Source organism: Lepus europaeus, chromosome 19 (genome assembly GCF_033115175.1).
Source record: "Lepus europaeus isolate LE1 chromosome 19, mLepTim1.pri, whole genome shotgun sequence".
Taxonomy (NCBI): Eukaryota; Metazoa; Chordata; class Mammalia; order Lagomorpha; family Leporidae; genus Lepus; species Lepus europaeus.
Window position 1 is genome coordinate 44,383,324 of NC_084845.1, and position 25,620 is coordinate 44,408,943.

The window sequence follows — 25,620 nt, forward strand, 5'->3', positions numbered from 1 at the left end:
GAAAAGACTTGAATAAAACACCAGGGAAACTTAATTTTGACAAGGACTATGGCACTAACGTGAAAAGTGGTGGAGGTTTTAAGTATATGAAGAAAAATAATTTTTAACTTAAGAGTGTTGGAAATCACAAATTTCACATTCTAAAATCAGAATGAAGGGAAAGCGATTCATCTCTAGAAACAGTGGATTGGGTCATGGAAACCAATCCTCTACTTCTTTGTTAAGCAACCTGGAATTGAAAAGAAAAAAAAAAAAAAAAGGTAAACAAACAGAAAAGCAAAAGTTTACTATAAAGAATTTGGACAAATTAGAGGGAGTGAAAACCAGAAATATTCAAAGTGAGTTTCATCCAGGATTTCTGTGAGCAGAAAGGTGTAATTTTGGTGCAACAGAAACCCAAGTCGAAGCCCAGAGCCCACTCAAGGTATGAAGTCTGATAAACACTTCTCTCTCCATCTTAAACTTGCCCCAAAGGACTACACCCCCAGGGTTAAGGTGAGCTGGGAAGCAAAACGGCAGGAATAATGGACAACAGAAACAGATCCACTGGAAATTCAGACAGTGGAATTAAGCAAACATTATACAACAACTATGCTTACCATGTTTAAAGAAACAGAAATCAAGCCTCAAAATTAACTGCTCAGAATACGAAACTGTAGAACAGTGACAACCAACTTCGGGAACTAAAAAGTACAGTACCTGCATTTAAGATTTCAGAGGATGAGTTTAACAAACAAACTGGAAGTGAGATAATTTATGAAGAAATTATTTAATTAGCCATAAAAAAAGAAAGGAACTGGAGGGCATTATGTTAAGTGAAATAAATCAGGCACAGAAAGACAAACACTGCAGGCTCATTCTTCTGTGGGAGCTAAAATGTTGGTCTCATAGAAGCAGAGAACAGTATAAGGGCTAGCAGATCCTTGGGGTGCTGCGGGGTGTAAATGAAGGGTATGGGTGACAAGCACAGGGGTGCAGGTGACAGGAAGAGCAGCGTCTAATGTCCTATATAGTACAGCAGTTCACACAATAATTTTGTTTCACAACAGCTACAGAAGGGATTTTAAAAGTTCCCAACACAAAGAAATGATAAATGTTTGAGGTGAATTCTCCAAATGCCCTCATCTGACTCTTACATATTTTAAACATGTTTTGATAACACTATATCCCACAAATATGTACATTTGTGTAAATTAAACATTTTTAAAGAAATTATCCAGAATATTTATGGGAAAATAGAGAGTGAGAGGCACAGTGAACAGAGCGAAAAGTCTGTTAAATCAGTAGAGACAACATGGCAGGAGCAATATATGAAAACAAAATGGCTAATGAAAGACACTAATCCACAGATTCAAGAAGCCCAATACCAAAGAATTTGAACACAAACAAATCATAGTCGGATCCATCACGGTGAAGATGCACAAAATCAAAAACAAGGACCATCTTAAAAACGCACTCTATTGTAAAGGGTGAAACAGCTATTTAAGAATGAAGACAATGCAGGCTAAAAAACTTATTAACAGGTGAAACCGCTGAAGTGAGCAGCCACAGAAGCATAACTGCACTAAGACTGAGCCTATGGCTGAACCATGTACTTAAATTATTTTATTTACCAGTTAAGCGGTTTTCAGTATCTGAAGCAGCAGCTTGACTTTCTTGGAAAGCGACTGATAACCAGGGCAGTGGTCTTAACAGAGGTCTACCTTTCTCAGAACCATGAAGAATCTCCCTTGGGTAAAGGCAGGAAGACTTCAGCTGGGAAAGATAATCAGGCGGCCTGTACTTTCAGAACCCCTATCAGAAAGATACACGAGCTGCCTTTATCTCAGCTCAATTCCTTGTATCAAAAGAGAGCCCACACAGATTCATTTCAAGGATTTTAGGAGCAGTGTCCTCCGCGCCATTTTATGGCGTCCCTGTGGATACATCAACTTAAGAGCGGGCCACTCTCATCTGACACCGGCTTTGCACCTGATTTCCCGGGTCCCACTCAAGACCTCCTCAGTGAGACCACCTGAGAGAAGGCTCCAGGGATTCTAAATCTTAAGAGGGCCGCAGAAGATCCGGTCTTGGCTACCCTAAAAGAACTCCTGCTGTGGGGCTGGCGCAGCGGCCCAGAGCCCAAGCCTGCAGCGCCAGCATCCCATATGGGCACCGGTTCGAGTCCTGGCTGCTCTACTTCTGATCCAGCTCTCTGCTATGGCCTGGGAAGGCAGCAGAAGATGGCCCAACTCCTTGGGCCCCTGCACCCATGTGGGAGACCTGGAAGCAGCTCCTGGCCCCGGGGCTTGGGATCACCTCAGCTCCAGCTGCTGTGGCCATTTGGGGAGTAAACCAGCGGATGGATATCTCCCCACCCCCACCCCGCGCTGCCTCCCTCTATCTGTATCTTTGTCTTTAAAATAAATTTTTAAAAAACTGCTGTGAACGGATGGGTCTCCCTTCTTCCCCTGTGCGAACTAACATTCAACAAGGGCCACCGAGTCTCAAACAAGACGCTCCATCTCACGGTCTTTACTCCTCTAAGTTGTCTACACAACAGGCTTCTACTGGAAGCAAATGCACTTAGCACAGCCGCCAGTACACGCTATCTCCCATCCTGCGGGTAGGGTCCGGGGTTCAACCGCCGCCAACCGGGAACATCTCCCGAGGAGCCTGGAGTCGCTCCGAGGCCGCTGGCACACAGCCGGCCTGAGAGGGCCCTCCTAGCAGGCGAGTGAACCAAGCCGACAAACAGGCCCGAGGGTCGAGGAACCTCCCCTCGCCACCCAGGTGGCTTTCGGCGGGCTCCCTCGGATCCCTCAGGCTGGACCCCGCGAGCTCTCAGCCTTGGCTACTTCACGACGCTGGGCGAGTGCGTGGGCTGAGAACAGGCCTGGCTCTAACCCTAACGTCAGCCGCAGCAGCTCCCCACGTCCTCAGAGAAGACCAGGTTCCGCCGCCCGGCCAGCTCTCAGGCCACACTCACCTACTAGAGCGCGGGAGGCAAGACTCCCTCACCTCGGCGGTGCCCACCCTAAACTGCCGCCGCAAAGGCCGCTCGCGCTGAGAGAGAGCGAGACAGAAAAGAGCGAGAAGAAAGAAAAAATAAAAAGAAAAAAACAGCCTTTGCTTTTGTATTTCTTTTGACCCTTCGGGGCTTCCTGTTCCTCACCGCCACTACAAAGTTCCACCCCGCTTCCGGCGGCGTAACCCAATCCACGGCTCTCTTCCTCCCCAAGATCCCGATGGGAATCCGAGGCCCCGACAGCAAAATGGAGAGGCTTGATTGGCCCACCCACTATTCGGCAAGGCGATTGGCCAGCTCACGCCTCGGGGGTGGGCCCGGCCGTGGTATCACGTGACATTGCTCCTGAAAGATGATTGGCTGTCAGGGAGAGGGATTGCCACCGAGGAAGGGGCGTTTCCTAGGGGACTGAGGGAGGGCCGGGGCGGTACGAAGCGGGGGTGGGCCCAGCGCGTAATGGCAGCGCCGTGGCCTCGCGTCCATCTTTACCGCTCTCTCGGACCTGTCACAAAGGAGTCGTGCCGCTGCCGCTGCCGCTGCCTCTTCACTCTGGTGGGCCTGGGAGCTAGAGAAAGTCAGTGCCACAGCCCAGCTGCGCTGCTCTGGGAAGCCCGGTGGGAACGCGGGGCGGGAGGAAGTCCGAGGACTGGGAACGTCTGTGAGGAAGGGGAACGGTGGCTCGATCCTGGGGCGGGGAGACCTGAGTGGGGTCGGGGCAGACTCCTGGAAGAGCCCCAGGAGAGGGTGGCGCTGGGCAGAGCCTTCACCAGGGCCCGCGCCGAGGGCACCTGAGGAGGTTCCTGGAAGAGGTGTTCCCCGTTTTTTTTTGGGGGGGGTTGTATTGACTGGTGGAGGTTCTCGGAGGTTCCCCTCCTCCTGAGGGGGCTGTGGGCAGCGGGGCCCAGGTGAGGGCAGGTATCTCCTGCGGAGGCTCCTGTTGCAGAGGGGCGCTCCTCAGGGGCTCCGGGGCAGAGGGGTAGATAGGACGGTTTGGGAGGGTTTCGTTTTGTGGAGTTCTCGGTTGGGGTGGCATGGGTGGGAGGCAGACCTGCCCTGGGGAGACTTACAAACGCTTTGGGGTCGAGGGACACCGCAGAGAGAGGGGCGAGGAGGTGGGAGCCAGAGCTAGCGGATTCTCAGACTCCGGAGGCCCAAGCTAAAAACTGGGTAAGGATCTTGGGGAGAGGGGATTTCCGGGCGGTCCTGGGGGAAAGCCCACCCCATTGATAGGCAAGCCCGAATGGAGAGTTGTGAGAAGGAAACGGGACTGGCGAGGGTTCTCCCCTGTCTCTCTGGAGCCCGGCCAGGTGTCCCAGACACAGGACTCAGCTGTTTCTCGGTTTGGGGATGAGATGGGGGCGAGCCCATCCCCGCGACACCCGCCGCGTGACTCCAGATTCGGCCTTTGTGTGTCTGCTGCCTCGGTTTCCCCGCCTTGGAGGGGCGGAGGTCGGTCCTGTCTGGTTTAGCTGTCCGAGGTGGCTCTCCCTGGAGTGTTGTACTTTGAACTTGTAAGGGTTGGAAGCGTCTGTTGCTGACTGAATGGAGTCCTGCGGTCTCCCAGGCCCCTCGCGTCCCGTCTGATTGTCCTTAGTGGAGTGACTCAACCTCCTCGTCTCCTCTGAAATAGCCAAGGCAGTGTGTGCACGCGAGTGCTTTACCAAACTGCAAGCTGTGTGAAAGTCAGGCGACCGACCCGGGTTGCTGTTGAGGATTGAAAGTGAAGGCGTTTTCTCAGCTGAAAGTGGTGTGTAGGTGTGAAAGACTGGCCTTCCCCAACTTGTTGATCACCTATGGAGTGCTGGGAGCCATATGCTGTTGTACTGAAAGCGTCAAGGTTCACAGCTCCTTAGGCCGCATTATAATCTAAAGCCACGGTTTCAAACCTTGCCCAGTTTTCGCTCCTAGAGTTTTAATTTACTTTCAACTTCTGATGTTGCTGGGTAGGAGTTAACACTATAATATAATCTTTTCCTTCAGAAGTTTTTCCCTGACAGCTGCAATTTTCCTCCCAAGTAATTTGATCTCGGTGTTGTAAAGCGTCTCTTTTGCTCTGGGTGTGGGTGTGGGTGTGTATGGGGGTTATGAATGGGGGATTCTGGAGCCATATATGCACGTACACATGGGACCTTCAGGAAGTTTATGGAAATATAGAATTGAGGAGGCTGATGTTACTGCATAGCAGGTCAGCTCACATGGGCGCTGATTCAAGTCCCGGCTGCCCCACTTCCTATCCAGCTCCCTGCTAATGCACCTGGAAAAGCAGCAAAAGGTGGCCAAAGTGCTTGCGCCCTTGCACCCGTGTAGGAGATCCGAATGAAGTTCCAGGCTCCTGGCTTAGGCCTGGCTCAGCCCTGGCTCTTGTGACCATTTGGGGAGTGAACCAGCAGATGGAAGATCGATCTCTAACTCCAACTTTGAAAGAAATAAATCTTTAAAGAAAAAATTGGAATTGGGAAATAAGTTTATTTTGGTGCAAAACATTGTGAAATCCATGAATATAAAGGATTTTCACAGTGTTCATAGAAAAATTCATATTATTAAAAAACTGCATGAACTTCACAATGTTTTGCATCAAAGCTAGCTTCTTTTAATCTTATTTTTGATGAACTTTTTAAAATAGCCTCACGGGCGTGTATAAATATGTCTGTATTCACGGGCCTTGGCATATCTACCAGTGAGTATCATGCCTTCTTGGTTGTGATTTGCAGGTGCGACTGCCATCTTTTTCTCTCCATGAATATTTTTGCCTTGTTATGGTAGCCCTAGACTGTAGATTATGAGGCGCATTGGAGATTGCTTTCAAATTTCTTTTCCATAATAGTTCTTTACTTTTCACCTTATGTAGAGTTTGCATTTCTTAGGATGACTTCTTGTTTTGTAGCTCCCTTTGTAAAATACTTGTATCTATATGTGACATTTCAGTAATGTTTGGCTAGTGGCATTTGTTAAGGCTGGTTTTCCAAATATTAGGTAATTTATTTGTAATTTTTGAAGTAATATTTTTGCTTTGTTTTTAAAGAAGATCTGGAGTTCCTGTTTTTCTAATTTAGATTCCGTGGATCTTTTAAAAAATCACCATAGTGATTTTGTGAACTTTGATTTCCCAGGATACATGGTGTTCTGTCCTACAGCTTAATGTCTTTCTATGTCCTATGTTTTGCCATGTTCACAACTCTCTCATTATTTCTGTTCTCAATGATATTTGTAAGTTATTGATTTGTAGGAAGTATTCCAGCTTAGTCTATGTGGACTTTTTCTGCTTTGTGAGCAAGATAACTTTTCATTTAGCAAGTATCAAGGGGAAACAAAAGGATTGTATATAGTATTGTGTTGGACTGTAGTGAACAGGGGAAAAACAACTGCTCTGTAGCATGCTTTGTCAAGAGTTTAACAACAACCAAAAAAAAAAAAAAAAACTTAAGTCTTCCTGAAGTGCATTTACAATAGACTACTTCAACTCATGAGCTTAATTCATTCTGTCAAGAATTGTATAAATTTTCCCTGATAATGAATTTGAATAATGATGTAGGAAACCTACTTTGTATCTTTTACATATTTTTAAAGGCTTATTTATTTATTTGAAAGGCAGAGAAATAGAGAGAGAGAGAAAGAGATCTTCCATCTGCTGGTTCACTCCCCAGGGACTGCATTAAGGGAAACGAGTTAAGAGCCAGAGAGAGGAATCTAACCCAGGCACTCCACTGATAGTCACAGGTATCTTAACTGCTAAGCTAAACACCTGCTCCTACAGTACTTTAAATCGGAAATGTTCTGTTCTGTGCTGGAATCTTTATAAAGTAGGACGTGATAGTCACAGGGTTGAAAAGTAGGTCTAACTATGGAGTACTACTCAGCCATAAAAAGGAATGAAATCCTGTCTTTCGCAACAAAATGGATGCTACTGGAAACCATTATACTTAGTGAAATAAGCCAGTCCCCAAAAGACAAATACCATATGTTTTCCCTGATCTGTGGTAACTAATAGAGTACCAAAAATGCAATGTATAGGCGTGACATTGACATTTTAAGATTTGATGAAAGTTTACAATCCTTGCCTCTATTGTTGAGGAACAGTGTTTTTTTCTTCTTACTATTTGTTTGAACCCTTTATTTATTTTTTCTTTTTTTTATTTATTTATTTTTGACAGGCAGAGTGGACAGTGAGAGAGAGACAAAGGTCTTCCTTTTGCCATTGGTTCACCCTCCAATGGCCGCCGTGGTAGGCGCGCTGCGGCCGGCGTACCGCACTGATCTGATGGCAGGAGCCAGGTGCTTCTCCTGGTCTCCCATGGGGTGCAGGGCCCAAGGACTTGGGCCATCCTCCACTGCACTCCCTGGCCACAGCAGAGAGCTGGCCTGGAAGAGGGGCAACTGGGACAGGATCGGTGCCCCGACCGGGACTAGAACCCGGTGTGCCGGCGCCGCAAGGCGGAGGATTAGCCTAGTGAGCCACGGCGCCGGCCTTGAACCCTTTATTTATTTTTTCAAACATTTATTTATTTGAAAGAGTTACACAGAGAGAGGAGAGACAGAGACAGAGAGAGGTCTTCCATCCGCTGGTTCTGTCTCCGGCAATGGCCGGAGCTGTGCCAATCCGAAGCTGGGAGCCAGGAGCTTCTTCTGGGTCTCCCACGTGGGTGCAGGGGCCCAAGAACTTGGGCCTTCTTCTACTGCTTTCCCAGGCCATAGCAGAGAGCTGGATGGGAAGTGGAGCAGCCAGGTCTTAAACCAGCACCCACATGGGATGCTGGCACTGCAGGCGGCAGCTTAACCAGCTACGCCACAGTGCCGGCCCTGAACCCTTTATTTGGTGTAGGGTTAATCTTATGAGTATAAAGTAAACTGAAAGTAGATCACTGTAAAAAAAAAAATTGAGGGAGAATAAAAGAGGAAGGAGGAGGAAGGGTGGGAGCACGAGCAGGAGGGAGAATAGAGTGGGGAGTATCACTATGTTCCTCAATCTGCTTATATGAAATACATGGAATTTGTACACCTTAAATAAAATTTAAAAAGAAAAGTAGGTCCAAGTCAACAAGCCCCACAAATGGGAAACCAGTAATCTATTTAATCAAATAACTCAAAAGAGTTATTTGGAGATAGTAAATAATGGCATAAGCCTCTCTTCAAGCTTTTGGAGGTTTTCAGAACATGTGCTATTGAATTTTCCTGGTATTCAAATTCAAAAATTAAAAATTGGAATAGTGAATGCCAAACTGGAGCCACAACGTTTAGAAGTACAAACGCGTGGTTGTTTTCCCTTTGCTTTATTCACTAAGTCCTCTTTTGAAATGATTTTCTTGCCAGTCTTGATGGCAAGAAAAAAGATACAAAGGTATTGTATTTTGGTCTCAGAGTCCATTCCAAAGGAGAGTGGCTGCTGTTTAAATATGTAGAAGCAGCAACTACAGATAAAAGTGTAGCCTAAATCAGGTAAAGTTACCTTATAAATAACAGTGAGCCCTTAGGAAGAAGAATCTCCTTTGTTTCCGAGCTTTTGAAAACGAAGAAGACATTTGAAAGAACTGATGCATTCTTCAAGTCTGTTAAGAAATGAGCACTACATGTAGCTTTCTTACTGTTGGAAATTACAGTTTCCAGGCATAATTTCATGGATTCTATATGCCTCAAATAGAAGCTTTGAAATGCCTTACTCAGCAAGTATATCATTACCTCATAGGTTAATGTTTCAGTGTTAGCTCTTCTGCCTCCTGAAGAATTAAGTTTCTTTCTCTATGTTCCCTTAATGCAGTGATTCCCAAAATATAGTTCCTACCCCACTCCTCCTCATGAGAAATGCAGCTCGCTTGCTCACATGCTGTCTTTTTCAGATCTTATTGCTTCATAGTTGATCAGACTTAAATATGCCTAAGGGCTATGTATTAATAACCTACCAACTCAGTTATTAATGGTTCATTAAAACATGGTATTTGTGGCCAGCGCCGTGGCTTAACAGGCTAATCCTCCGCCTTGCGGCGCCAGCACACCGGGTTCTAGTCCCAGTCGGGGCGCCGGATTCTATCCCGGTTGCCCCTCTTCCAGGCCAGCTCTCTGCTATGGCCCTGGAAGGCAGTGGAGGATGGCCCAAGTGCTTGGGCCCTGCACCCGCGTGGGAGACCAGGAGAAGCACCTGGCTCCTGGCTTCAGATCAGCACAATACGCCGGCCGCAGCGGCCATTGGAGGGTGAACCAACGGCAAAAAGGAAGACCTTTCTCTCTGTCTCTCTCTCACTGTCCACTCTGCCTGTCAAAAAAAAAAAAAACCATGGTATTTGTTACCCAAAACTAGAGTGATATGAGAGTACAGTGATCTTTAATTCCTTGTTCTTCCAGAAAGTCCTGGTAAACTCGGCACCAATGCAGAGCTGCTCACATGTCATACGTCATACAGGGAATCCTGCAGTACTCAGAAAGGGTGTTTACTTTGGACTGCATCATCAATAATGTCTCAAAATTATCTTGGCTTCCCATTGTGACTCCTTGTTTATTTGTTTTCATTAAAGTTACTGTTTTGCTTCACTCTTATTGATTTAATTTATAGGCTTTTACTATGAGGACAGGGATATTTGTACCAGCAAAATTTTGGCTTATAATTTAAGACATGAATGAGTTAAATGCCAATTCAAGTTCTCTGTTCCCCCTTTCCTGATACCAATTTATATAGTCACTTAAACATTTGCTCATACAGAGATACTTCAGTGTCCCCAAATTCCTTTTCTGCTGCAAAGTGGGTGGAACAAGAGGCCTCCTTCTAGTGGACCTGGTGGTTTATCCAGAAACTTTGGGTAGGGTACTAAGTATATTGGCTATTGCTGTCCTTTGTCCCTAACCTTGGATCTGTTAGCAATCTTTACTCAATGTCTGTAATATAAGCAATGAATTTTTTTCATCTTTACTCACTGCTTGGCATCTAAGCATTGTTTATATGGCTATATTTATTGAATGGCAATTTCTTGGTTCTTCAGAGTGGCAAATATATTTGGGAACATTTTCTCCTTTATTGAGTTCCTGACAGGTCCTAATAGGTATCCAATAGAGTGTGCAGTTGTTTTTAGACACTATTTTAAGTAGCTATCCGTAAGGAAAGCATTGCTACTGGTGCTATTTACATATTTTGTTTGCTTTGCTTAATAGCAAAGCATTTTCTGTAACAGAAAAACCCTCTTCCTTCAGATTTGTGTGTGTTTAAGTAACACAGCTATATGATTTCCTGTTACTTGGTTTCCCAGGGAGAAATTCCCAAATAGTATGGAATAGGACATTTGTTTTTCTGCCCTGTACTGCAGCCGTCATTAGCACTTACCTCAGATCTTCCTTAGTGTTTCCTTTTTGGATCCAAGGCAAATTTTCAATCCTTGAGACTTCAGACAGGGATTATTTACTTTTCCTTTTTTTTTCAACTCTTATTTGCTTCTGGAAATTCCTTACTGTATCCCAGGCCTAGATTCTATTTTTAATACATTTTTTTGAATACTAAAAGGATTTGTCTTTGCTCCTTTGTACTGTTTCGGGTCAGGACCCTATTCCGTAACTCTGCTGAAGTCTCATCTGACCACAGACACCACTACTACTGAGCTAAAATATTTTCAAAATTTTAGGGAAACTTGTTTGGAAATAAATTTTTTTTCTTAACATTTCAACCACAAAATTCTCTACTTTCCTCTCACAGATGTACTTTTTTTTTTTTTTTTTTTTTTTTAGATTTTATTTATTTATTTGAGAAGCAGAGTTACAGACTGTGAGAGGGAGAAACAGAGAAAAAAGTCTTCCGTCAGTTGGTGCATTCCCCAAATGGCCACAGCGGCCAGAGTTGCGCTGATCCAAAGCCAGGAGCCAGGAGCTTCTTCCGGGTCTCTCATGCGGGTATAGAGGCCTAAGGACTTGGGCGATCTTCAACTGCTTTCCCAGGCCACAGCAGAGAGCTGGATTGGAAGAGGAGCAGCCGGGACTAAAACTGGCACCCATAGTGATGCCGGCGCCTCAGGCCAGGGTGTCAACCCACTGCACCACAGCGCCAGCCCCAAAGATGTACTTTCTTAAACCAACCTCAGTATGTAAGAGAAATATCAGAATCATTCGGTGCTTTTCCCAGATTATTTGACAGATAATAGTATCTTATGTAATTTAAACCTCAGGTACCTCTATGTTACTGTGCAATAGATGATTTTGGACACCAGGGTGACATGTGAAAACATCCTATCAAGACTGCCTTTCCTTTTGGAGGAAAGTGAAAACCAAATACAACTGTCCCTTGGCGCTCCAGGGGGGTTGGTTTAAGGACCTCCACAGATACTAGAATCAGAATGCTCAAGTTGTTCAGTTACCTTACATAAAATGGTGTAGTGTTTGCGTCTAACCTACTTCCATCCTTCTGAATACTAGAAATCATCTCTATGATGCTATAATGCTTAATACAGTGTAAATGCTATGTAAATAGTTGTTATACTGCTTGGGGAGATAATGACCAGAAAGAGTCTGTACCTGTTCAGTAGACACTATTTTTTTCTGATTTTTTGATCCAGAGTTGGTTGAATCCACAGATAATCCCAGGATGCGGAAGGCTGACTGTATTTCACACTCATCTCTTTTTCCTCCCCAACAAAATACTAGATACTGTAGAGTCTGGATACCCTAAAACACTCTTACTAAAACATCTTTAGGTACTGGCAAGTATACTCTTTTTTTTAAAATTTTTTTTTAAATTTTTACAGGCAGAGTGGATAGTGAGAGAGAGAGACAGAGAGAAAGGTCTTCCTTCCGCTGGTTCACCCTCCAATGGCCGCTGCGGTCAGCGCATCGCGCTGATCCGAAGCCAGGAACCAGGTGCTTCTCCTGGTCTCCCATGGGGTGCAGGGCCCAAGGACTTGGGCCATCCTCCACTGCCTTCCCGGGCCATAGCAGAGAGCTGGCCTGGAAGAGGGGCAACCGGGATAGAATCCGGTGCCCCAACCGGAACTAGAACCCTGTGTGCCGGCGCCGCAAGGCGGAGGATTAGCCTGTTAAGCCACAGCACCGGCCAAGCAAGTATACTCTTGAAGTATGTCTACTCTTTGCAGTACAAATACTCAGTCTTGGTGACTTCCAAATTTTCCTCACTTAAACACTGTCTTCAGTAAGAAAATTGTGTCTTTGGGTTGTCCTGCAGTATATTTTTAAAAGAAACATATTTCTGGGTGTATTGTCTATCTTGAGAGGGTTTAAGTATACAGATGTATGTATTTAACAGAACTCAACACATGCTTAAAATTTACATATTCTAAACTTCTAAAAACTGAAGTCTAGCTAGTGATATGCATGCTGACTTATTTAGAGGGAAGTATATTGATGCCTGCAATTTATTTTGAAGCACATTAAAAAATTGGATTGATGGTGAATTTAGATATTGACAGATATGATAAAACAAGCACAGAAAAATGTTAATGATAGATTCTGCTTACAGTGAATTTTAATACAGCTTTGAAATTTTTCATAATAAAATGGGGGAGGGGGCTGACATTGTAGCACACAGTGGGTTAGGCTGTCATTTTAGGCCATTTCAGGCATCCCATATCAGAGTCCCAGTTCAAGTTCCAACTGCTGTGCTTCCTATTCCACTTCCTGCTAACGTGCCTGGGAAGGCAGTGGAGAATGGTCCAAGTATTTGGGCCCTTTCACCTATGTGGGAAACCAGGATGGAGTTCCTGGTTCCTGGCTTCTGCCTATCCCATTCCTGGCTGTTGCAGACATTTGAGGTGTGAGTCAGAGGATGGAAGATCTCTGTCTCTTCCTTTTTTATGTGTCACTCTGCCTTCTGAATGAATGAATGAATAAATGAATAATTTTTTTCCTAAATGTTGGGAAGGCAACAGTAAGTGTGATACTAGAAACTATTGCTTGAATACACATTTGCTGTTTTAGGGGAAAATCCAAGAACATTTTCTAATAACTGAAAATCATTAAAATTTCTAGTATATATTTTTTAAAAAGTCTGTTTATTTATTTGAAAGGCAGAGTGGCAGAGAGAGTCTTCCATCTGCTGATTCTTTCCCCAACAGCCTGGATTAGGCCAGGCAGAAACCAGGAGCCCGGAACTCCATCTGGGTGTCCGATAAGGGTGACAGGAACACAAATACTTGGACCATTGGACCATCATTTGCTTCCTCCCAGGTATGTTAGCAGGAAGCTGGATCAGAAGCACAGAGTAGCCAGGGCTAGAACCAGGCACTCAGATATGTGATGGGGTTATCCTGATCTGCAGCTTAACCTACTACACCACAATGCCCGCCCTGAAAATTTCCAGTGTATAAGAAGGTACTTCAAAAGTTTCTGGGAAAATGAATATAAAAGAAGTTTATATTGTTAAAAAAGGTTTTTAAAATCTATGCATTTTTTTTTCATAATATGCATTTTTCATAAACTTTTTGAAGACCCCTTCATACTCCATTGTTGTTATTTGATTTAGATTTGAGTGTGGGGAATTGGAAAAAGTGCTTTGTGCTCTGACACTGTTTTGGAATGATAAAGTAAATATAATAGCAATAGTAATTTTGTGCCCAAAGTTTTCTTCCTTTTGATCATTCATTTAAGTAGCTTCTCCTTTTTTGGCAGCATAATCCTAAAGTATTATTTTCAAAGAAAAAAAAATGTTCTTTCTGTCAGTTGTCTGTATTAAGACTGAATAAAAGCAAATATTTGAAGAGATGAATCATTGATTCCTGGACCATTTGTCAGAGAGGGTTAGACCAGTTGGCCAAATGCCTCTGTGGTGAGCTGGAAGTTGGAAGTCTCTGTTTTGTACTGACAGTGAGTACTGGAATCTCACTCCTTTGACACTAAACTTACTGAGACCCTAAGTTTGATTTCTGTTTTTCTCCTCAGAGAAGCTTTTAAAAATAAAAGAACTAGTGGCCGGTGCCACGGCTCACTAGGCTAATCCTCCGCCTGCGGCGCCGGCATCCCGGGTTCTAGTCCCAGTTGCCTCTCTTCCAGGCCAGCTCTCTGCTGTGGAGTGCAGTGGAGGATAGCCCAAGTGCTTGGGCCCTGCACCTGCATGGGAAACCAGGAGGTAGCACCTGGCTCCTGGCTTCGGATTGGCGCAGCGCGTCGGCTGTGGTGGCTATTTGGGGGTGAACTAACGGAAGGAAGACCTTTCTCTCTGTCTCTCTCTCTCACTGTCTAACTCTGCCTGTCAAAAATAATAATAATAAATAAATAAATAAAAATAAAAGAACTAGAAACAGGCTGTCAATCTAGGCGTTAAGATGCCCACATTTCCCATATCTGGTGCCTGGGTTCAAATCCTAGCTATGCTCTTGATTCCAGCCTTCCTGCTAACACGTACCCTGAAAGGCAGCAGATGCTGGCTTAAGTAACTGGGTCCTTGCCGGCCATGGGGGAGACCTGGATTGAGTCTCCAGTTCCCAGCTTTGGCCACCACCAAAATGAAAGTTAAGGTGAAGTATGTAAAACTCACCATTAAAAAGGTGAACTCTTGTCTTTTGTAACAGCATGGATAGAACATAACATTATGATAAGTGAAATGATCCAAGCACAGTAAGACAAGTAACACATGATCTAACTCTCACATGGAGTCTAAAAAACGGTCTATGTATTTTGGATTAGCCTATGGGTAAATTCAACAAATGTCTCTCTAAACCAGTGGATTTTTATTTATTTATTTATTTATTTGAAAGGCAGTTATGGGGGAGGAGGGGATGTAAAGACAGATCTTCACTCCCCAGATGGCTGCAATGGCCGGAGCTGGGCCAACCTGAAGCAAGGAGCCAGGAGCTTCCTCTGGGTCTCCCACGTGGGTGCAGGGGCCCAAGTATCCAGGGCCGCCATCTGCTGCTTTCTCAGGTGTGTTAGCAGGGAGCTGGATTAGAAGTAGAGCAGCCAGGACTTGAACCAGCACCCATATAGGATACTGGCATTGCAGGCAGCTGCTTTCCCCATTATGCCACAGTGCTGGCCTCAACTAAATGAATGTTAATGTGTCCAATATTGAACTTGTTCTTGGCTAAATTACCTCTAACAAGACATTTTAGAGTTGATTTAATGAAGTGCACTAGGATGTTAAGTAAATGGCTTATTTCATTCTGTAAGGCAAATTGAAAGAAACACAATTTAATTGTATGGTGTAGGTAGCTTTATTGTTTACAAGATATTTTGAAATTCTTCAGGTGAAGTATAGTTGCTATCCTTAATTACTCTCTCCTATATCATATCTCTGAATATTAGATTGGAAAATCTATATATTTTTAAAGGATTTATTTACTTATTTGAAAGGCAGAGTTGACAAAAAGAGAAAGAGGAGAGAAAAAGAGAGAGAGGGAGAGAAAGAGCGGGATACAGAGGAGAGAGAGCTCTTCCATTCACTGGTTACTCCCCAAACAACCACAATGGCCAGGGCTGGGCCAGGTTGAAGCCAGGAACCTGGAACTCCATCTGGGTCTCCCACATAGGTGCAGGGGCCCAAACACTCGGGCCATCCTTTCCTGCTTTTCCAGGTACATCAGCAGAGACCTAGATCTAAAGTGGAACAGTCTAGACTCAAACCAGCACCCACATGGGATACAGGAGTTGCAGGCAGCAGCTTAACCTACTGTGCCAAACTCTGGCCCCATCATTTGTTATTTTGATCCAGGATTATTTCACTGATTTCTGTAAACCATGTATATATAGTATATGATATTGCTATGCAAACCTAATAACGGATATGTCCAAAGTGAAAAAACTGCATTAATATGTGTTACTTGTAGGAATATATATTTTATTTTCAAAGTATGAATTAGAGATAAGAATTATAAGCCTTGGGCCGGCACTGTGGCATAGTGGGTAAAGCCGCTGTTTGCAGTGCTAGCATCCCATATTGGCGCCAGTTTGAGTCCCGACTGCTCAACTTCCAATCCAGCTCTCTGCTATGGCCTAGGAAAGCAGTAGAAGATGGCCCAAGTCCTTGGGCCCCTGCACCTGCGTGGGAGACTTGGAAGAAGTTCCTGGATCCTGGCTTCAGATCGGCACAGCTCTGGCCGTAGCGGCCAATTGGGGAGTGAACCAGTGGATGGAAAACCTCTCTCTCTCTCTCTCTCTGCCTTACCTTCTCTCTCTGTAACTCTGACTTTCAAATAAATAAATAAATCTTAAAAAAAAAAAAACTTCATGCTATATGTATATTGATTTAAAATGTATCTAACCTTCACATCATTATCTCTTTTAATTTTTTAGATTTATCTTGTTTATTTGAAAGGCTGAGTTGCAGAGAGAGCAAGAGAGACAAAGAGAAATTTTTCCATCCACTGGTTTCGTCCCCAAATGGCCATAATGGCTGGGGCTGGGCCAGGCCAAAGCCAGGAGCTTCATCTGGGTCTCCCGTGTGGGTATAGGGGCCTAATCACTTGGGCACCAGCAGGGAACTGGATCGGAAATGCGGCAGCCAGGACTTGAACCAGCATCTGTTTGGGATGCTGGCATCATAGGCAGCTATGCCACAACACTGTCCCCTCTTTTGAGTCTTTTTTTTAAATTTATTTGACAGAGTTAGACAGTGAGAGAAAGGCAGAGAGAAAGGTCTTCCTTCTGCTGGTTCACCCCCAAATGGCCGCTACAGCCAGAGCAATGCCGATCTGAAGCCAGGAGCCAGGTGCTTCCTTCCGGTCTCCCATGTGGGTGCAGGAGCCCAAGCACTTGGGCCATCCTCCACTCCCTTCCTAGGCCACAGCAGAGAGCTGGACTAGAAGAGGAGCAACCGGGACAGAACTGGCGCCCAACCGAGACTAGAACCCCGGGGTGCCGGCGCCGCAGGTGGAGGATTAGCCTAGTGAGCCACAGCGCCGGCCTTCTAATAAGGTTTCTAATTAAAATATAAATAGACTGGGGGACGGTGCTGTGGCACAGTAGGTTAATCCTCAGTGTGCAGTGCCTGCATCCTATATGGGCACCAATTCTAGTCCCACCTGCTTTCTGCTCTGGCCTGGGAAAACAGTAGAAGATGGCCCAAGTCCTTGGGCCCTGCACCCCCATGGGAGACCCAGAAGAAGCTCCTGTCTCCTGACTTCAGATCGGCCCAGCTCTAGCCATTGTGGCCATTTGAGGAGTAAACCAGAGGGTGGGAGACCTTTCTCTCTGTCTCTCCCTCTCACTGTAACTCTCTCTCTCAAATAAATAAAATCTTTTTGAAAAATAGATTTTTCTTCCGTTTGGAAGATCAGAAAGCACAGGGTGTGAGAGGGGTTAGGTGACAAAGAGTAACATCAGATTGCTGGTATTGTTGAGAAGTTCTCCTGTAACGGTTTATTCAGTAAGTGGTCTGGGGATAACTTGCTGTTGCATGTGTAAAACTCTTAAGTTATGGTCAACCATTCCTTTGTGGAAGATAAATCTAAAAAATATTTTAAAATGCTTCAGGAGAGAATTTTTTTGTTTTGTTTTTTAAAGCTCTCTGCTTGAGTAGGCCTCTCAACAATGAATTTATTGGGGTACATGTGTATTGTCACCAGATACTACAAACTCTTGGACACAGATAAGAAGCAGCAACATGCTCTTGATAATCAGTGTAGAAACTTCCTGACTTTCCACAGACAGGTACTGTATTCCCTACTTTGTTGAGTTGGAAGCTATATTGTGCTGGCAAATTTTTAACAATTGGGTCTCCAGGAAATCAGCAATTCTAATTTGTAGGGTTCCCCTTTTCTATTCTGTAAATCTTCTCACCATGGCCGATTTCAGACTTGCAATATAGTTGTCACTAAATGCAGAATTGGGAAGAGACATTTCACAGTGAACGCTCCTGGGTCAGTATAAGTCAATCCCAGCACATCACTGGCTGAAAGTATCCATTAATCTGCAAGGATCTTAAAGTAACATTTGGAAAAGTGTGTGTGGACAAATACATTTGGATTTAGATTATCTATGTTTTAAAAAGGAAAAAAGATTATTTATTTGAAAGTCAGAGTTAGAAAAGGTAAGGCAGAGAGAGAGGTCTTCCACCTACTGGTTCACTCCCCAATTGGCTGCAACGGCCAGAGCTGTGCCGATCTGAAGCCAGGATCCAGGAACTTCTTCCATGTCTCCCACGCAGGTGCAGGGGTCCAAGGACTTGGGCCGTCTTCTACTGCTTTCCTAGGCCATAGCAAAGAGCTGGATTGGAAGAAGAACAGTTGGGACTTGAACCAGCACCCATATGGGATGTCAGCGCTGCAAGCAAAGGCTTAGCCTACTACGCCACAGCACTGGTCCCTGCTTTTTTTTTTTTTTTTTTTTTTTTTTTTAAAAGATTTATTTTGTTTATTTGAAAGGCAGATTTACAGAGAGAGAGAGGAAGAAACAGACACAGAGAGATCTTCCTTACACTGGTTCACACCCCAGATAGCCACAACAGCCAGGGCTGGGCCAGGCCGAAGTCGGGAACCAGGAGCTTCATCTGAGTTCCCACATGGATGCAGGGACCCAAGCACTTGGACCATCTTCTGCTGCTTTCTCAGGCACATTAGCAAGGAGCTGGATTAGAAGTGAAGCAGCCAGGACTCAAACTGGCACCCATGTAGGATACTGGCATCGCAGGCTGCAACTTTACTTGCTACACCAAATACTAGCCAACACTTTTTAAAAAAATTTTATTTGAGGCCGGCACTGCGGCTCAGTAGGCTAATCCTCCGCCTTGCGGCGCCGGCACACCGGGTTCTAGTCCCGGTTGGGGCACCGATCCTGTCCCGGTTGCCCCTCTTCCAGGTCAGCTCTCTGCTATGGCCAGGGAGTGCAGTGGAGGATGGCCCAAGTTCTTGGGCCCTGCACCCCATGGGAGACCAGGAGAAGCACCTGGCTCCTGCCATCGGAACAGCGCGGTGCGCCGGCCGCAGCGCGCCTACTGCGGCGGCCATTGGAGGGTGAACCAACGGCAAAAAGGAAGACCTTTCTCTCTGCTTCCCTCTACTGTACACTCTGTCAAAAAAAAAAATTTATTTGTTTGAAAGGCAGAGTTATGGGGAAGAGGGGCTGGGGAGTAAAGATCAATCTTTCACCTGCTTCTTCACTCCCCAAATGACCGCAAGGACTAGAGCTAGGCCAAGCCAAAGCCTGGAGAATCAAAACTCCATCCGGGTCTCCCACATGGGTGGCAGAGGCCCAAATGCTTGGGGCATCTTCTGTTGGTTTCCTAGGGGCATTATCAGGGAGCAAGATAGGAAGTAGGGCACCCCGGACTGGAACCAGCACTCCTATGAGATGCCAGTGTCGAAGATGTGCCCAAAAACAGGCCTCTGAAACACTCTTTTATGTATTCAAGTGTTGCCTGATGTTAGAACTAAAAATAAAGCCAATTACATTTTTAAAAATAAGGTGACGTATATAAATACAGTGTATTGTCTTTACATAATATCTAGTCTTAACCATTTTTCATTCTGGTCTATCTGTCCTGGACGATGTTACTCACAAGCAGAGAAACATGTAGGCTCATCATGATGCTTCATAGGGTAGACTACTGGAAATCTATGGAGCTGCTTTTTCCTTTGAGTTGAGATCCACTGAACATCTAACTAATAACTGTAACTGTATTCTAGAGGTTATTTGGGATGACTTTTCAGAAGGACAGCATTCAAAGATAGTTTCAGTTCATTTCCCTACTTTCCACATAAATAAATGTTTAAGAACTCAAGATCCATGGACCAGCTTTGTGATACACTGGGTTAAACCTCAGCCTGTGATGCTGACATCCATGGGTACCAGTTTGAGTCCCAGCTGTTCTGCCTCCAGTCAAGCTCCCTGCTAATATGCCTGGGAAAGCAGCAGAAAGTGGTCCAAGTGCTTGGGACTCTGCCACCCATGCGGGAGACCAGGATGGAGTTCCTGGCTTCTGGCCCAGCTATTGTGGCCATTTGGGGAGTGAGCCAGCAGATGAAAGATTCTGTGTCTGTCTCTCTAATTCTGCTTTTCAAATAAACACATAAATCTTTTTTAAAAATTCAAGATCTACCAAACTGCTTTCCTCATTAGCACTCTTCATTATTTCTTGTTAATTTTTCTAAATATTTTTACTAACTGTTGGCATTAAACTATAACTTTTTAGGTTCCCCCCACCCCTTTTTTTTGACAGGCGGAGTGGATAGTGAGAGAGAGAGAGACAGAGAGAAAAGTCTTCCATTTTGCCGTTGGTTCGCCCTCCAATGGCCGCTGCGGCCGGTGCTTCTCGCTGATCTGAAGCCAGGAACCAGGTGCTTCTCCTGGTCTCCCACGCGGGTGCAGGGCCCAAGCACTTGGGCCATCCTCCACTGCCTTCCAGGGCCATAGCAGAGAGCTGGCCTGGAAGAGGGGCAACCAGGATAGATTCCGGCGCCCCAACCTGGACTAGAACCCGGTGTGCTGGCGCCGCAAGGCGGAGGATTAGCCTGTTAAGCCACGGCACCGGCCAGGATCCCCTTTTCTCTCCCTTCCAAGTCTTTGTTTTCTGGGACATAAGCTCACCTTGATATTCTCAAATCATTTTCAGTTATTTTTAGTACTTGATTGGTCTCCCTGCAGGTGTGCCTTCTCCAATTCAACCTGTCTGGTTAAATTGAATCTATTTGCATCTTGTGTCCCATCCTACCTTCCATACTGATGTGTGCAAAGGATCTGGAGTCTCTGAAGAAAATTGTACCCCAGTCCCTGAAATAATAGGAATGTCATTACTTTGCCTCTTTGCTGGTTTAAAATGTATTCTCTTTAAAAAGCTCTTTCCAGCTTAGTCTTTGCATGCCACTACTATATCCTTTGGTCACATCCTTTTAAGTGCAGCCTTCAAATTTTGAAGATAGCTTGGCTGATTTGGGGGACCAAGAACATCAGTGGCATTACTTAGCTCAGCTCTTGCTGCCGTGGTAGAAAATGAAGGGAGATAACATCTGCCTGTTAACGCTCTTCCTTCCTCTCTCTGTTGTCCCTTCCCACCCCATCCTTTCCTTTCCCCTCCCTCCTCTTATATATATTAGATTGTATATTCGTATTTATATATGTGGAAAGACTTTATATATCTCTCTTTCTTTTGTTTTCCCTCTATAAGCAGCTATTTAATTGGGAAAATATTGAAAATAATTTACTGGGGCCAGCGCTGTGGCACAGGGGGTTAAAGCCCCACCCTGAAGCGCCAGCATTCCATATGGGTGCTGGTTCAAGTCCCGGCTGCTCCACTTCACATCCAACTCTCTGCTATGGTCTGGGAAGGCAGTAGAGGATGGCCCAAGCCCTTGGGCCCCTGCACCTGTGTGGGAGACCCAGAAGAAGCTCCTGGCTCCTGACTTTGGATCAGCTCAGCTCCAGCCATTGTGGCCATCTGGGGGGTGAACCAGTAGATGGAAGATGTCTGTCTCTTCCTCTCTCTGTAACTCTGTCTTTCAAATAAATAAAAATAAATCATGAAAGAAAGAAATAAGAAAAGAAAATAACTTACTGTGAATCTGTCCAGAATAAAGTTATTTTTCTCATGCCTCTCATCCCACTGAGTTGTCAATTTTATTAGCCAGTGCTCAGGATATGAAGAGTTAATTGTATATAGCAAAATATTGAGTGATGACTACACACTAGCCTTGTCAGTTCCCTCTATGTCCTAGGTTCAGATAACAATCCCCCCCCCCCGTGTTTTTTTTTTTTTTTTAAGATTTATTTATGTATTTAAAAGGCAAAGTTTCAGAGAGGCAGAGGCAAAGAGAAAGTCTTCCATCCACTGATTGACTCCCCAAATGGCCACAATGGCTAGAGCCAGGTCAATCTGAAGCCAGGAGCCAGGAGCCGCTTCTGGGTCTCCCATGTGGTGCAGGGGCCGAAGCACCTGAGCCATCTTCCACTGCTTTCCCAGGCCATAGCAGAGAGCTGGATCGGAAGTGGAACAGCCAGAACTCGAACCAGCACCCATATGGGATACCGGCACTGCAGGCAGCTTTACCCGCCCCCAGATAACATCCTTTTACTTTTTGCTACCAGCTTCTAGGCAGTGTCCTGCTTCCAAATCCTTACTTCTTCCTAGAACCTAACAAGATTTTCTCAGCTTAATGAAGAGCTGGTTCTATTGTTAGTATTGTGGGTTTCTTTTTTGTTGGTTGGTTGGTTGGTGGCTTTTGGTTTTGTTTTGTGTGTGTGTGTTTTTTTTTTTTTTTGGTTTTGTTTTTTGTTTTGTTTTTGATAATGATGATAAATGTACTGTGTGGGATGAGAGTGGCCATCCCTGAATTCCTGAAGGGCAGAGACCACTTTGTTCATCTTTATTCTAGTCCCAGCCTGGTGCCTGGGGCAAGGTGCTTAGTATTTTCAGACAAGATAATTTGGTACATCTTGTTCTTAACTTTGTGGTAGACTTGTACAACAAACTAATGATTGTGAAAATGCAACTTTCAGATGTAAACTTAGCTTTCCTGAAACAGTGTTGCTTATATAACAGAAAAACTTTGTAACTACTTATATGATATCTGTAAATTCTTGGGTCAGCCTCCAATGGGAAAGCCACATAGTTTTTGTAATTGAAGTAGAACACTCTAGCCTTTTGTTCTTGATATCAAATAGATGATAACAAATGAGCACTATCATATTTGTTCCATAACTTTTTTAACAGCTAACATCTGTAAGTAGATATTTTATTGAAACAAATTAAATTGCCCCATGGGTTTAAGAAAGGAGATGAGTCATTTTTTTTTAAATCACAAAAGGAGCTCTAGAAAAAAAATTATACATTCTTCTATATTTCTCTATAGCTAGAACTACACCTATGGATTTTTTAAAAAATCTATTGTATCTCCTGTGGTTTATAAGGATATGGGTTAACAATCAAGTTTATAATATATAATAAGAAATCATGGGTTATTAATTCTATTATTCAAAGATATCTCTTAGTATTGGAAACCTACAAAATAACTAAAGAAGATTCTTCATTGTAATCCTAATATCTATAAAATCGAACTAGGAAAGTTTGAGTAATTGAGTGATCAAGAATCTTCTATTTATTTGCCTTTTTCTTCTTTTTCTTTCAGAACTGCACTTGGATGACCAGAATTCCCCATAGTTGATAATGGTGGAGATGAGCTCTGCAGCTTTCTCTGGCATTCAGTTATTAAAAACAAATAGGATGCAAGCTCCTCGACTTCAGATTATGAAAACAGCACTTGGAAAACTGAAAACTATCTAAATGATTGTCTTTGGTTGGGCCGTGTTCTTAGCAAGCAGAAGCCTGGGCCAGGGTCTGCTGTTGACTCTCGAGGAACACATAGCCCACCTACTGGGGACTAGAGGTGCCACTGCTACCATGGGTAATTCCTGTATCTGCAGGGATGATAGCGGAGCAGAAGACAGTGTTGACACCCAGCAGCAACAGGCTGAGAACAGTGCAGTACCCACGGCTGACACAAGGAACCAACCCCGGGACCCTGTTCGGCCACCAAGAAGGGGCCGAGGACCACATGAGCCAAGGAGAAAGAAACAAAATGTAGATGGGCTAGTGCTGGACACACTGGCAGTAATACGGACTCTTGTAGATAAGTAAGTATCTGATGCAGTCACCTCCACTGCAATGGAAAGTGTTCTGCCAGGAACCATGACTTTTGGACTCCTTCAGTTTATTTAGGATCTAATCAAGCCTTGTGCTCATAGGGCATGGGAGAATATTTTCTTCTCTGATGACAGAATAAATGATAAAGTTTGTTTTTACCTACTATTATCTACTGTCTGGAAATGTCTAATCATTTCTGTAACAGAAACCACTAATTAAAGCTGTCATCTTGGGGTGGATGTTTGGCTTTCCGGTTAAGCTGCCAGTTAGGACATCAGTATCCCACTTCAGAGTCCTTGTGTCTTGAGTCCCAGCTCCAGCTGCTGATTCCAACTCCTGCTAACGCAGAAGTAGAGAGTTAGGTAGCAGGTGATGGTTCAAGTGGTTGGGTCCCTGGACCCACATGAGAGACCTGAATCGAGTTCTTGGGTTTGGCCAGACCCAGTCCCAGATGTTGTGGGCATTTCAACAGTGAATCAACCGTTGGAAACTCTGTGTCTCCCTGCCACTTAAAATAAACAAATATACCAACTATGCTGTTTGTTAGAGAATGTAGTAGATATGGAGTGAGTTGTGTTGTTAGCTACAAAAAGGATTTTTTTTTTTTGGTAAGATTTATTTTATTTGAAAGGCAGAGTTACAGAGAAAGGGAGAGAGAGAGAGAGAGAGAGAGAGAGAGACATCTTCCATCTACCAGTTCACTCCACAAAAGGACACAACTTCCAGTGCTGGGCCTGATCAAAGCCAGGAGCTTCTTCCAGGTCTTCCATATGGGTGTAGGTCTCAAGTACTTGGGCCGTCTTCCACTGCTTTCCCAGGCACATTAGCAAGGAGCTAGATGGGAAATGGAGCAGCCAGGACTCAAACCAGTGCCCATATGGGATGCTGGCATTGCAGGCTGTGGCTCTGCCTGCTACACCGCAGCACTGGCCCCTGCAAGAAGGATTTCATGAAGACTCACTGTTGTGCTTTCCCATCTATTCTACTGACCGGAGATTCAGGGTGACTTGTTTTCCAAGAGCGTGGCTGCATGCAATTTCTGTTTGCAATGTAAAGACAAAGTCAAGGAGGGTTTTCATCCACTTTCTCTTTTTATATCCCTTATTTGGCCCTCTTGATCCATTTGGGAAGCTTGTAAGTTGAAACTGCAAGGCACACCTATACCTGTTTTGTCTTCCCCTCCTGTTTTTGTCTAACTCTTAAGTAGAAAATCCCAGATTGAATAACAGTGAAATTAAAGGTATAATTCAAATTGAAAAAATATTTTTACTTAAGGTTGTACATATAATTCAGTAGTTAAGAGCACAGATTTTAGACCCATTTAAACCCATGATGGACCCAGGTTCAAATTCTTTCCCAGCCTTTTCCTAGCCACATGACATTGGTGAACTTCTATAAGCCCCAGATTCCTCATCTCAAAATGGAGAGTAATACTTTTCTATCTTTGAAAGTCAGAATTAAAGAGAGAGAGGGAGAGACAGAGAGATCATTCTTCTACTGGTTCACTCCCCAAATGGCCACAATGGCCAGGGCTGGGCCCAGCCAAAGCCAGGAGTCAGGAGCTTCTTCTGAGTCTCCCATGTGGGTGGCAGGGACCCAAGTATGTGCCATTTTCACTGCTTTAACAGGGAGCTGGATCAGAAGTGGAGCAGCAGGACTCAAACCAGCACCTATATGGGATGCTGGTACTGTGAGCAGAGGCTTAACCTTCTATACCACCGCACCAGCCCCAAGTAATACTTTTCTTATAAGGATTTTCGTGAGATCGTGTATTTAAAACATCTAGTATAATGCTTGTGCAAAACAGTTGCCTGATTGTTGGTAGTATTTTTCCAAAATCATTTCTGATTCTTTTTCTTCATAGCCTATTAGTAAACTTAAGCATATAAATACTTGATAATCACATGTATAAAAACTCAGTTTTTGATGCATTTAGCTTAGCAGTTGATGCCTGTCTCCCACATCAGAGTGCTTGGGTTTGATTCCTGACTTTAGCTTCTGACTCCAGCTTCCTGCTAATATGGTCCCTTGGAGGCAGCAGTGTTAGCTGAAAGTATTGAGTTTCTGCCACCCACGTGGAAAATCTGGGTGGTGTTTCTGGCTCCTGAATTTAATCTTGGCCCAGCCC

At 44.5% G+C, this 25,620-nt stretch overlaps 2 protein-coding genes across 5 annotated transcripts in view; one reads left to right on the forward strand and one right to left on the reverse strand.

Annotated features, from left to right (window-relative positions):
- Positions 1-3,244, reverse strand: part of PSME3IP1 (proteasome activator subunit 3 interacting protein 1) — a 29,977-nt gene extending 26,733 nt beyond the window's left edge. The window contains exons 1-2 of one of the 3 annotated variants that reach the window (XM_062176890.1): positions 2,969-3,148; positions 1,614-1,729 (exon numbers count right to left, since the gene is read on the reverse strand). The gene's annotated coding sequence lies outside the window, so the exon portion shown is untranslated. The other 2 variants (XM_062176891.1, XM_062176889.1) reach the window with 2 other exon arrangements.
- A 202-nt stretch (positions 3,245-3,446) lies between these two features.
- Positions 3,447-25,620, forward strand: part of RSPRY1 (ring finger and SPRY domain containing 1) — a 52,639-nt gene continuing 30,465 nt past the window's right edge. Inside the window, exons 1-2 of one of the 2 annotated variants that reach the window (XM_062176341.1) lie at positions 3,447-3,581; positions 22,978-23,482. In XM_062176341.1, the coding sequence (XP_062032325.1) occupies positions 23,133-23,482 (350 nt within the window). In that variant the 5' untranslated portion in view covers positions 3,447-3,581; positions 22,978-23,132. The remainder of the gene's footprint in view (positions 3,582-22,977; positions 23,483-25,620) is intronic. The other variant, XM_062176342.1, reaches the window with a different exon arrangement.